The sequence below is a fragment of the Beta vulgaris genome, chromosome 1 (assembly GCF_026745355.1).
Source record: "Beta vulgaris subsp. vulgaris cultivar EL10 chromosome 1, EL10.2, whole genome shotgun sequence".
NCBI lineage: Eukaryota > Viridiplantae > Streptophyta > Magnoliopsida > Caryophyllales > Amaranthaceae > Beta > Beta vulgaris.
Window position 1 is genome coordinate 62,941,981 of NC_079202.1, and position 12,057 is coordinate 62,954,037.

Here is a 12,057-nt window from a genome sequence, read left to right on the forward strand (position 1 = left end):
GGAATAAAGCAAAAGAGGGAAGATCTTTTGGAAAGTGGAAACACCCTTAAACGGAAAGAGGGAAGATCTTTAGGAAACGGAGGGAGTATATAATAAACACATTTAATGTGTAATTCACATACGATTCCGGAGTGTATGATGAATGATGTTACTAGTATCATAATATGATCATATATTAATGACCTTATAATCAAGGCACCTTTCGTGAACAAAAGATATGCTCGTTGTAGTTGATTTCAACAAGTTTACTTGATAAAACTAGCTTTAAGGTTCCTAATTGAATCTCAATTTTATCAGTGTCCTCTAATTTAATTTGTAGTTTTCTATAGACCAAAAAAATGAAATTAAAGATGCGTGTTGTCACAAATTAAATTAGAAGTTTTTAAACCTTATAAAGAGCATTATAGAATCAAATTAGAACATCATAGAGAACACACATTATTTTTTTGTGATAACAAATTAAAAAGGTATTGATAATATATAATCAAATTCTATATATGTATATTATTAATACCTTTTTCAATTCTCTATACATCATAATATATACTATGTGTATTTTTTTTTGTTTAAATATACTACTTAGCTTGTATTCCCTTAAAACATTATCATTCATACTACATACGGTATATAACATTTATAATCAAAGATATTAATGATTATAGTAGTTTAATACATTATAAAATAGAAAAGAATATTTACATACGGTATATAACATTTACATACGGTATATTTCTTAGGGCCAAGGGTGTAAACCATTAATATTCAAATAATTCAACCATATGATGCAATAATGCTGAAAAAAAATACGTAGGCAGAAGTATGTAGTAACTAAATATGATTATATGACCACATAATTCACATTTGCGCATGGATGTCCTACGTACAATGACTAGATTAATCTCCTTCAATGTCATTGATTTCTATGGATCATAACATGCATAAATGTATGAGTTGCATTTTTATAATTTTATGTGTTCTTAAAGCCATTGTAATAGCACGCTCATCACCACTTGAACAATAATATTATCGTTGCATGTGAATAGACGAAGTAAGAAAGAGATTATCATCACATTCATATACGACCAAAATAATACTCGAAAGATTATCATAGAGAATTTCTCATATACTAATTTACCTTACATATGAAACCAAAAGTTAAAAGAGTGCAATACATTATTGATCAAATTAAAAACACAAGTCTAAGATTCACGTGCCTAGTTAGCTCATGAGCATTGTTTGATCTAATGATAAACATTTAATTATATCTCACAATCTCAAGATTGAGGTCCGAGATAATCAAACTCCACAAACTAACTTGGTCGGATTAACCTATATAGGGTTCTAGTCTAATAGGACGTACACTTCTCTTTACCATATTAAAAAAAACAGATCCTTAAGCGATTAAAACATTATTACATGCATGTTATGATAGATATCATGACCTTTTAGCCAAGGTAGAAATCACTCCATTGAAGCTATACTCATCACAAGGAAGAACAAGCTTCTCTTGGCAATCAAACCCATATTCATCTGCAGCATTCTCTAACAACTGTTGAAAAATCGCGCTTCGTAAGAAGTATGTAGGCAAAATATACCTTGTCATTTTGTTTCCTACATACACCACAAAGTGTCCCTTTGGTGCCTTTAAACTACCTTCTGCCTCAACTCTTTTGGGCATGTTTCATACAAACTATAGGTAATTATAATGTAAGGATATTGAGATATAAGTATTTTTGAGGAGTGTGCCTAAAAGATATGTGCATGTATATATATATATGTAAGTCTAAGAATATATATGAAGGTGGTAATTATTTATAAGAGGGAAGATAAAAAGGTCGGTGCAGAATACAGGAGATGGAAGTAACGTGGAAGTGTTCATGTCCATGCAAAAAAATACAGTGCATGAAGATTGAAGAAGATTATTGTAGGTGTAAATTACTTATGATTGTAAGGATAAATTTAGAGATAGAAAGATGTGGTACGGTGATAATTGAATTTATCTATCCCAGAATTTCACATGGAAAGTGGCAGAAGGCTACCATACTTGTGAAATAAATCGAACAAGACAATATGAGTATATGACTAGTAGTATTAATGGGTGGTAAATTGGTGATGTTTTATTATTCTTGCTTGTTTCTTTTTTGTTGATCAAGTACTTATATATTTAGCTTTAGGTAGCCAATAAGGTGAAAGGTGCTATTTATTAGTACACCAAACATACTGTGGATATTTATGTTTGGGGTGTGTAGACTGCATGTAGGGAATTATGTTTGGTTGGCGAAAAATTATTAAAATATAGTCATGCGTGATTTTGTTTGATCAAATTCGCTTTAATCTGTATCAAGAACATAAAATTTTAATTTTTTTGCTATTGTGTAATTAAAGATATTAAGGATCACGGAATGAAATACAAACAACACAAGTATTATAAGCTATAAAAGGGGTAGGATTTAGGTTTGTCATATACCGCCTCCTTCTATTTGGCCTTTTAGTCTTTTTGATTATTTTTTTAACACTTTAACCATTATTATTTTTTTATTACATTTCTAAAAAAAATTAAAATGTTGATATAGTGAAAATGATAAATTGAAACAAATATCGATCATATGTATATTGTACATTGAAAATTGATACTTAAATTAAAGTTTGACTCTAGAATAATCTAGGAAATTCCATTTAAGAAAATATATTAGGAATAGAGAGAGTAGTATGTACTATAGTAGCTATTTTCTTTCCATAAATGACAGTAGATAATTGAACATATATATATATTGGTATGGGCATGGCCAAAGAAATTAAGAAGTGGTCATAAATAGTTGAAATCGGGGAAAGAGAGTCAAAAAGTCCAAATTTTACTCAAACCCTTCTTATAGTCGAGGAATAGACATTTGCATTGAGTCTTCTTTTAAATGTCAAGTGTCATTATATTTTCAATAAAATTTTATATAGTATATATAAGATGGAATATATTTGATACAACTACATATGCATATATAATCTGTCCATAATAATTTATGTATGCAATCATATTATATAAGAATATTATAATAATTGAAATCACTAATCATCATGAATAAAAAAATTCTTTCCATCATATATTAATGTTAGTTCAACAATTTCTGTATAATTAGTTAATGACTTATTACAATTATTATATATCAATAAAGTAATTAGTTTTTTTCAACAAAGAAATTAAATATACTATTTGTATATTTGTAAATTTTAAAACTCGTGAACAAGTCAAGTGAATGTTTTGTAATGAACCTATTTTTCTCAATTATATATCTCACTTGGTTGATCACCAGCTTACTCACTTTGTAAATTAAGTATTAGTGAATAAAAATCGTATCAATGGAAGATTCAAGACATTTACTTAATTACTCCCTCTATTTATATATTTTTTTCATCTTTCTCATTTTTCTATACACATATCTCAATGCACATCTTTAAACTTAAATATCTTTTATTACATATCAGTACAAATTATAACGATTGAATTAATAATGTATTAATTGAGACAATCAACTAAGACTCCACATGACTATATTTTTTCTTATAAATTGAAAAAAATTGAAAAAATTCTCTCTAAATATGAATTGTGTCAAGAATCTAAGTGAGAATGATAAAACAAACAAACAAACAAACAAGTTTCATGCATGCATGTATCCGATTTTAGATATATTTTGAAATTATCCGAAAATTATAGATATATATCCTTCATCAAAAGTTCACAAGTTGCATGAAATATTGATAATATGTGACGTAAATTAGTTGATCGTTTTTGTTAGAATGGGGACCTATTACCTAAGCTAGAGAACTAAAATCAAGGATATGATAATAATACTAGTAGATGTACGTACTCGTCCTTTGAAACTACTAGTAATTCACTGCCATTCCTCACCCATCTTATAGGTATACTATAGCTTAAGCTACTCAAAGTCTGTATTGTACTATAGACTATACCCACTAGTAGAAGTTATGGTATCAACTATCAACTGATCGAGATAAATATCATTATATGCTCCACAGTGGTAGACTGGTAGTGAATGCTAATCTCAACGTGGAAAAAAGAATTGGATATCTGATCTGAAAGTGGGCAAAAATTGGATGTGTAAAAATTGTTAGAAGAGATGGCATAATTTTAATATAAAAGTAGACGACCTAGTTACTAAATGAATTAAGTGAAAGTATTGTGTCAGACCGTTTGACACAATACGTACATTTGGTCGGACCACACAATACATTACCCTCCTACCTCCATTTTCCTCTGGTGAAATCCTTGTCTTCTCCCTCTCTCTCCTCCTTTCCTGAACTATGGCAGCTTCCTGATTCCTTTCTTTTGCATTGCCTTTAATTTTGCTTTCATTTATATCTATATTCATGAATTTGTAGCTTATGAAAATTTCCGACGAACCTCATCTTCTTCCACTGCAACTCAATATAATTCCACCTTCTCCAAACTTCTTTCTCTTCTCGTCATCTCTTTTGTTTATTGTGGTAGATTTTCAGTTGGAGATTCAAGTGCAAATGAAACATCATCTCCAAATCTAATGAAGAATATTTGATTACAGAAGTTCCCATCTCCATACTATTTCTTCTTCTTGTTTCTCATTCATCAAGAACACCATCATATTTCTTGTTTTGAGGTTAGAAGTTTTCTTCATGAAATTCTTAATTTCAGTCTTCATTCTTTTCCTATTTTCCATTTTCAGTTGGACTTTGTTTTGTTTCAGTTGGACTTTGTTTTGTTTCAGTTGGACTTTGTTTTGTTTCAGTTGGACTTTATTTCGTAATATGTATACCAACTGAAACAAATAATGGACCAACTGAAACAAAATGAAGACTACCTGAAAAAAAATAAAGACCAACTGAAACCCAAGTAAGTCTAACTGAAGCAGAAGAACCAACTGAAAAAAAAATGAAGACTACCTGAAAAAAAAATGAAGACTACCTGAAAAAAAAATAAAGACCAACTGAAACCCAAGTAAGTCTAACTGAAGCAGAAGAACCAACTGAAAAAAAATGAAGACTATCTGGAAAAAAATGAAGACTACCTGAAACAAAAATGAAGACTACCTGAAAAAAATAAAGACCAACTAAAACTCAAGTAAGTTTAACTGAAGCACAAGTGCTTCTAACTGAAGTCGTCCGACGAGAATATTGTGTCGGACCAGTCCGACACAATACGAACTCATGAATTAAATTAGTCACCGAAAAAATTAACCTAGTCACTATTGAGCTAATTCTCTCTTACAAGACAAACTCTTGGATATTTGGAAATGGACAAGCACTAAAATTGAAGTATATTAATTTGTTGCCAAAAAATAAGGAGATTTCTCAAAGTAAACCTTTTATATATAAATTTTTCATTAAATAACCTTAATTTTTTTCTGGCAGCTTAATACTTTAAAAAGTAAATTGTTTGTAAGAAACACCTCAAGTCACTTTCAAGCATTAACCAAGCTTTTTTAAAACACAAAATACGTAAAAGAAGGAAGTTTCATTACATAAATTATACTCCCTATGTTTCAAATTATAAGACATTTTAGCTAAAATAGTTTGCTTCAAAATATAAGACATTCTACAATACCAATGTAAGATTAAATGCAACTTTATATTATCAAGATAAGCTTATAGGTTATTTTGTATTATCAATACAATATTTAATGTCAATTTTTATTACCCATGCAAATCTAACTAAAATTAACTAAATTCTTAATCTATGTGCAAAAACCTTAAACGACTTATATTTCGAAACGGAGGGAGTAGATAATAATGAAAGTTTACTATTTTAGGTAGTTGTTAATTGAATTCCTTCATTTAATTGATACCTAAAAATGGTCTAAGGCGGTTTCTCGCAAATGATTTTTTTTAAAGGTGTTAAGTTGTCAGAAAAAAAAATTAAAAAATTATTTCCTGCAAAATTAGCAAATACGTAATATAATAGATTTAAAATTAGTTATAGTCGTACTAATCTTGTAAATATTAAAAATTGACAACTGAAATTTTTTTCTTCTAAATTAAAACAGATGATTACTTCCAGTTTCAGACTTCCAGTTGAGTAAAATTATGGGAAAGGAAAAACAGTAGGAAAAACAACAGAAGAGAAACTTCAAAGTTCAACGTTACAGAAACTCTAAACTTTCTCTCTCTTCTCCTCTCTCACATACTTGGGAGGAGAGAGAAAACCTAAGAAAACCCAGAACGTCATGCGATCGAAACCTCTTATAAACCCAATCTCCATAACAATCATGCTATCAATTTCTATATTCTTCATACTCTTCTTTTCTGGATTCTTCCAAGTTCCATCTTTTGCTTCTCCTTCTATCACAGATCAAACAATCAAATCAAGTAAACCCGACCCATTTACCGATTTGTTGGGTGCGTTTAGAAAATGGGATTCTCAAATGGGTTGCCCGAATTTTAGGGAAAAGTATCAAAATTGGGGTTTTTCAAATGCTTCGGTTTCTTTGCAATTTAGTAGGATTGATGAAGTGGGTTGTGATAAAGAGTTGAAATTGAAGCATGTAAATGTTTTGGTTAAAGGGTGGACTTGGATTCCTGATAATTTGGAGAATTTGTATGAATGTAAATGTGGGTTGAGCTGTTTTTGGACTAAATCTTCTGTTCTTTCTGATCCTCCAGATGCACTATTGTTTGAAACCACTACTCCTCCTTTGCAGGTATACTTAATTCATGTGTTGTTGTTAATCTTGTTATATTCTAATGATAAATTTATTTTATGATGATTGTGACAATTTTATTGGTATTGGAAATGTGTGTGAGTTCTGATTGATATGTGCTCGTTGTGCAGTGGCGGATTTAGGATTTTAGTTTCGGGGTGTTTAGTATTGGAAATGTGTGTGAGTTATGATTGTGATGTGCTAGTTGTGCAGTGGCGGACCTAGGATTTTAGTTTCGGGGTATTAGTTGTGATCTAGTTTGATTGTCATGTTATAGTTTCACAATGTGGTAGGTGTGGAATGTGGATATTGAGATTTTTTGTTCTGTGGATGAAGACAATTATGAAGTAAGGTGTTCTGTTTTTAGTTGAGGTAAACTATACTGCAGTGATCTTGTATGGGATTGATGAGAGATATGTAGTTGAATGATTTTGTATTTAATAGTAAGAAGATTTGGAATTAGATACACTCGTGGCAGTCAAAATTGCTAATTGGAGTTTCGGTTTTGGTAGAGTGGTGAAGTGCGGTTTCATGGTAGTAGAGACTAGAGAGTGTCGGTTTTTGTTGCAAGGGAAAGAATTATATCTAAAGCATACGCTACACACAAGTTATAACAAGAAATAGACTTTGAGTTTCTGTACCACTAATTGTCAAGACTCTAGTGTGAGATGGATTAGAATTTCGAAGATTGTTGCTCTAGTTTGGTTTGGGCTTCTAGTGGGTTTTTCTAGAGATCAAGAAAGAGTTCACATACTTAGTAGTTTAGTAACTGTAGTTTTGAGTTTTGGTGCGTCAAATAGGCTGTCAATTTCATACCATATGCATGTATGTTTTCTGTGATAGGAGTTTCCAAGTTTAACAAATACATGGTATACAAAAATCAGCATACAAAGATTACCGTTAGTGAGAATTTTGTATTAGATAACAGACTTAGCAGTTGGAAAGTTAAGGCCTCTCTCATATTAGTATTGCCGAATGCCCAACGGCTTTTTGCTTAGGTGTGAATATAATGAAATATGTAGCGTTTAGAAATATCGTATTTGCCTAATTCTAGAAAGCGGGCTTTCTTTGTGATGAAATACATATGGAATCACCACATCGGGCCAATAATTCCAATTTCCTTTTAATGATCGGTTTGTTTAATATGCACTAGATGTGTCCCTTACCCTTGTAACTTAACTTCCTATTGTGTACAACTCCTCAGTGGGAGGAGACTTCTTTTGGGAATCAGCTTGCTGAGTGTTAAAGCGATAACAGATGCTAGTCGTGGCCCTAGCAATGTTGTGCGTCTAGCTTGTGTCATCCTGGAGGCTGGAACTGATGTATAGTTTTATGCCTTCATTCTTAGTTTACTCCACATTCGCCTTATGAGGAATATAACCAGCCATTGTGGGAACTGATGTAAGTATGGTGTTGTGCATGAGTCAGGCTGAGTATTGAGTACATATCACAGATGCACAACAGGTAGGTTGAAATCCTATTTTCTTTGGATTGCAAAGAACAATAACCCAATTAGGTACTGAGGTAAACTATACTGCTGTGAGCCTTTGATTATCAGTGTATTTGGAGAAAACTAGAGTTAATTTTTTTTCATTGATTGATTTTGTTCCTAATATATCAGGTTTTCAGAAACTTGATTTAATGTGGTAGTTGAAACTGCGATTTAATGTGGTTTTGTCTTGTAAGAGAAATATTCCCTTGTGACGATACATCTAATTCGAGTTGTAATACAAAGTAGGCATTGAGTTTGTAACAATATCTATCTAGAGATCACAAGTTTTGGTAAGAAAAATCATTGCTTTATTTTGATCTCTGCTCTTATTGGGTTGTATGAAGATGAAGAGAAAATATGTTCATCCGCTTAAGTTTGATTTGTGCTCTTGACAAATAAGCATTGTTGGAAGATCACCATTCCGGGTGCTTCTGCTGGAGATCGTAGATGGGACTTGTAAGTTGAAAACTTAATGTCTCTTCTATTGAATGACCAATTGGCATCCAATAGAAATAGGTGTCATGATAGTTGTAGTATTTACGACGTTAAGATGCATCTCAAATTTCATCTTAACCTCGTAAATTAAGAACCGAAATTTAGACCAGATCATAGCAAATAGACCAGATTATAGCACTCAAATTTAGGCTCTTAATTTACGAGGTTAAGATGAATTTACAAAGGTGCAATTGACAAGTAAAGCGCAAATTTCATGTGACATCTGCGAGGTAGAGGTGCACGGCTCTGCTCCATGTACTCCCTGGCAGGGCTGAAAAGAACTATTTTAGCTGGGAGAAAATGAACTGGCATCGGTGCAGTACGTGGCAGCGTGACTTAGGACAGTTTAACATTAAACAGTCATATCTTCTTCATTTTTTAGCCAAATCATGTATTAGATGGTTAAAGCTCCTGAATTTAATTGTCTCTCCAAGCGATTTAGCCTTGAAGCCATGAGTATAGAGTAGGGTAGCTTTGTTTAAAGTCGATCCTTTTTGCTGCATTCGTATTTTTTTTGGTTCTGTTACTTCTCCAAGGATGTGTATTTATCTACTTGTCATGTACCACATTGAAGCGACAATAAGATTCCAACATGGGTTCAAGCACACCCATATGTCATGATACCTGATCTAATAGGAATATAGGGTGCTGTAGCAAAGAAATATTACTTTGTTTATTTCAGGTCTGAATTGGGGATGGATGCTCTTCATCAAAGGATCTAGTTGGGGGAAGTTTTGGGGGTGGGGGGGGGGGGTGGGTAATTACCCCTTAGCATTGTGCAGAAACAACACCGAGCTATGAGCACACATGTTACTTCTCACACTCACAGATGTTAATTTTCACAGTCGGCCCCAAGTGTTAATGTGGTAGCTTTCATTAGATTGATATTGCTGTTGTACTTTATTAGACGGAGTTCAAGCACACCAATATGCCATGATACCCGATTTAATAGGGTGCCTCAAGTTGTGAGTACACATGAATGGTTGTGCAGCCTTTAGAGGTTTTATGCAAATTAGATAGTGCACCATGGCATACCTTGAGGTTGTATATAGTCATTATAGAGAGGTTTTAAAGCTAAATTTGATGTTCCGTTTCTTTTGTTGAGAAGGGGTGGGAGAAGACTGAAGAAGGTCCTGAGAGGTTCAATCTTGGCCTTGCTGTTGACCTGTTGTGATGTCTATTTTCCCCTCATGTTCCTAATTTATCAGCAACTAGAGTAATTGCTCAATAACTTGTGAGTTGTGACTTTTTGTGAGTCTTATTCTTGCCTTATATTTGGTTACTTTACATGAGTATACAGAGACGCATTGGTGACCCACTACGCATTTACATGGATCTTGAGGCTGGTAGGAAACGATCGGGACGCGAGGACATTTTCGTTAGTTATCATGCCAAGGATGATGTTCAGGCAACTTATGCTGGAGCTCTTTTTCACAATAATCGAAATTATTATGTGTCTTCTTGGAAGAAGAATGTAAGTCCTCTTTTAGCAAAACTTACATCACTTTTTTTCCCCTCCTTACATTTGAAATCTCTCACTTACTGGTTTTCGATCATCTGATGCTGACTGCCTGACCCTTTGTTACTAGGATACACTTGTATACTGGTCATCATCGCGTTGCCTTCCTGAGAGAAATGACATTGCCAAGAGATTTCTTTCCTTATTACCTCATCATTCTTTTGGGAAGTGCTTAAACAATGTCAATGGCCTAGACAAGGCACTTAATATGTACCCAGAATGTGCGAAAGACCCTAATTCTGCTCCTAAATGGTGGGATCATTTACATTGCGCAATGTCTCATTACAAGTTTGTCCTTGCCATTGAGAACACTATGACTGAGAGTTATGTGACTGAGAAGTTATTCTATGCCCTTGACTCTGGAGCAGTCCCCATATACTTCGGCGCACCAAATGTATGGGACTTTGTGCCTCCACATTCAATAATAGATGGTAGTAAGTTTAGCTCATTAGAGGAACTAGCATCTTATATCAAGGCACTTTCTAATGATCCTGTTGCTTATGCTGAGTATCATGCTTGGAGAAGATGTGGTGTGCTTGGTAATTACGGAAAGACTCGTGCAACAAGCATTGACACATTGCCTTGCCGCCTGTGCGAGGCTGTTAGTAGACGGGGTGGACGGAGTGCCCGAGCTTTGTGAAATGCTGATCATTAATGATGGTGAGGAGAGATTTATGATCTTTTTCTTCAATTTTGAGGATCTAATTTTGTTGTAAATGTATGTCCATTTGTTGTGGAAAAAGAAATACAAATATAGGTTGTATGATGTTGAGAAATACTGTAATCATATTGTAGTGAGAATGAAATTCATTATTAGGTTAAGTCTTCTTTTCGATTTGGCATTCTTGTCTTCTATCTCTTCCCCATGTTATGGGTATGAGCATGTTTGATAATTGGTCATTGTTTGGTTTAACTACCTAATTTACTTGGTTGGGGTAGTTATAAAGGTGTTTGGTAAAACCAGTTTTGGCGTTGAAGGCTCAAACCTCAATATAAAATAAAGGAAAAAGCTAACATGACTAATATATGTAGCTAGTAAAACCAAAATTTTACTTTTGGGTGAAGTTATCATTTTGGTTGTATACATTAGTAGAAAAAATTAGTCAAAATTGATACATAAAAAGTGCAAAACTCAAAATGTTCCAACTTTGGAAAAATAGAGGAAGTATATTGACAATTCGACCAACTACAATAAAAAAATATCTAATTATATTGACAAACCTCTCCCAATATATTTAAAAACTATTATGAGATCATTGCTTGATCTTGCAAACCTCCCAAGTACATTCACTCCCAGTATATCGCTAAGCCTCTCCAAGTTGTACATCGGCTAGCCTTTCTTTATACATTTACTAGTCTTACATGCACACAATGCGTGCGATCATGTGTGATAACAAATGAAGTAAAAATAAAATTAATTGGGTAAAAACTGTTTTTATATTTTTCTTTCTCAAAAAACTAATGTTCAATTTAAATGTCTTACTTCCCCCCTTTTCCATTCAAATGAAACATTTAATTATCTTCTTCTTTTATTCTTTTTTTTTTAATTATTTTTTGGTGTCCCCCATGTGTTGCCTTATAGAATAGAGATAGAAACCTCTCCAAATACACTGATAAATCTCTCCATGTACATTATAAATTCTACCAATTACTCAAAAAGTTCTCCAAGTACATTGACAATTAGAAAAACTATTGTCATAATGAAATCTTGTCAGATGACCTCCAAGAAAATTATCAAGACATCAACTTTTTATAATTTTCATTACTTAATTTATCTAACTAAATATGTAAGGAATTAGATTCAAACGCATGCTGCATGCACGGAAAAACGTGAAAAGTCAAAATATGAAAAAACATTGAATAGTAGA

General features: G+C 32.8%; 1 protein-coding gene across 1 annotated transcript; it reads left to right on the forward strand.

Annotated features, from left to right (window-relative positions):
* The first annotated feature begins 6,054 nt into the window (after positions 1–6,054).
* LOC104894700 (alpha-(1,4)-fucosyltransferase) lies at positions 6,055–11,031 on the forward strand. Its single transcript, XM_010681007.4, has 3 exons — positions 6,055–6,683; positions 9,971–10,144; positions 10,260–11,031. Exons 1-3 carry the CDS (start codon positions 6,210–6,212, stop codon positions 10,827–10,829), a joined length of 1,218 nt encoding a protein of 405 aa, XP_010679309.2. The 5' UTR covers positions 6,055–6,209; the 3' UTR covers positions 10,830–11,031.
* Positions 11,032–12,057: the final 1,026 nt, after the last annotated feature.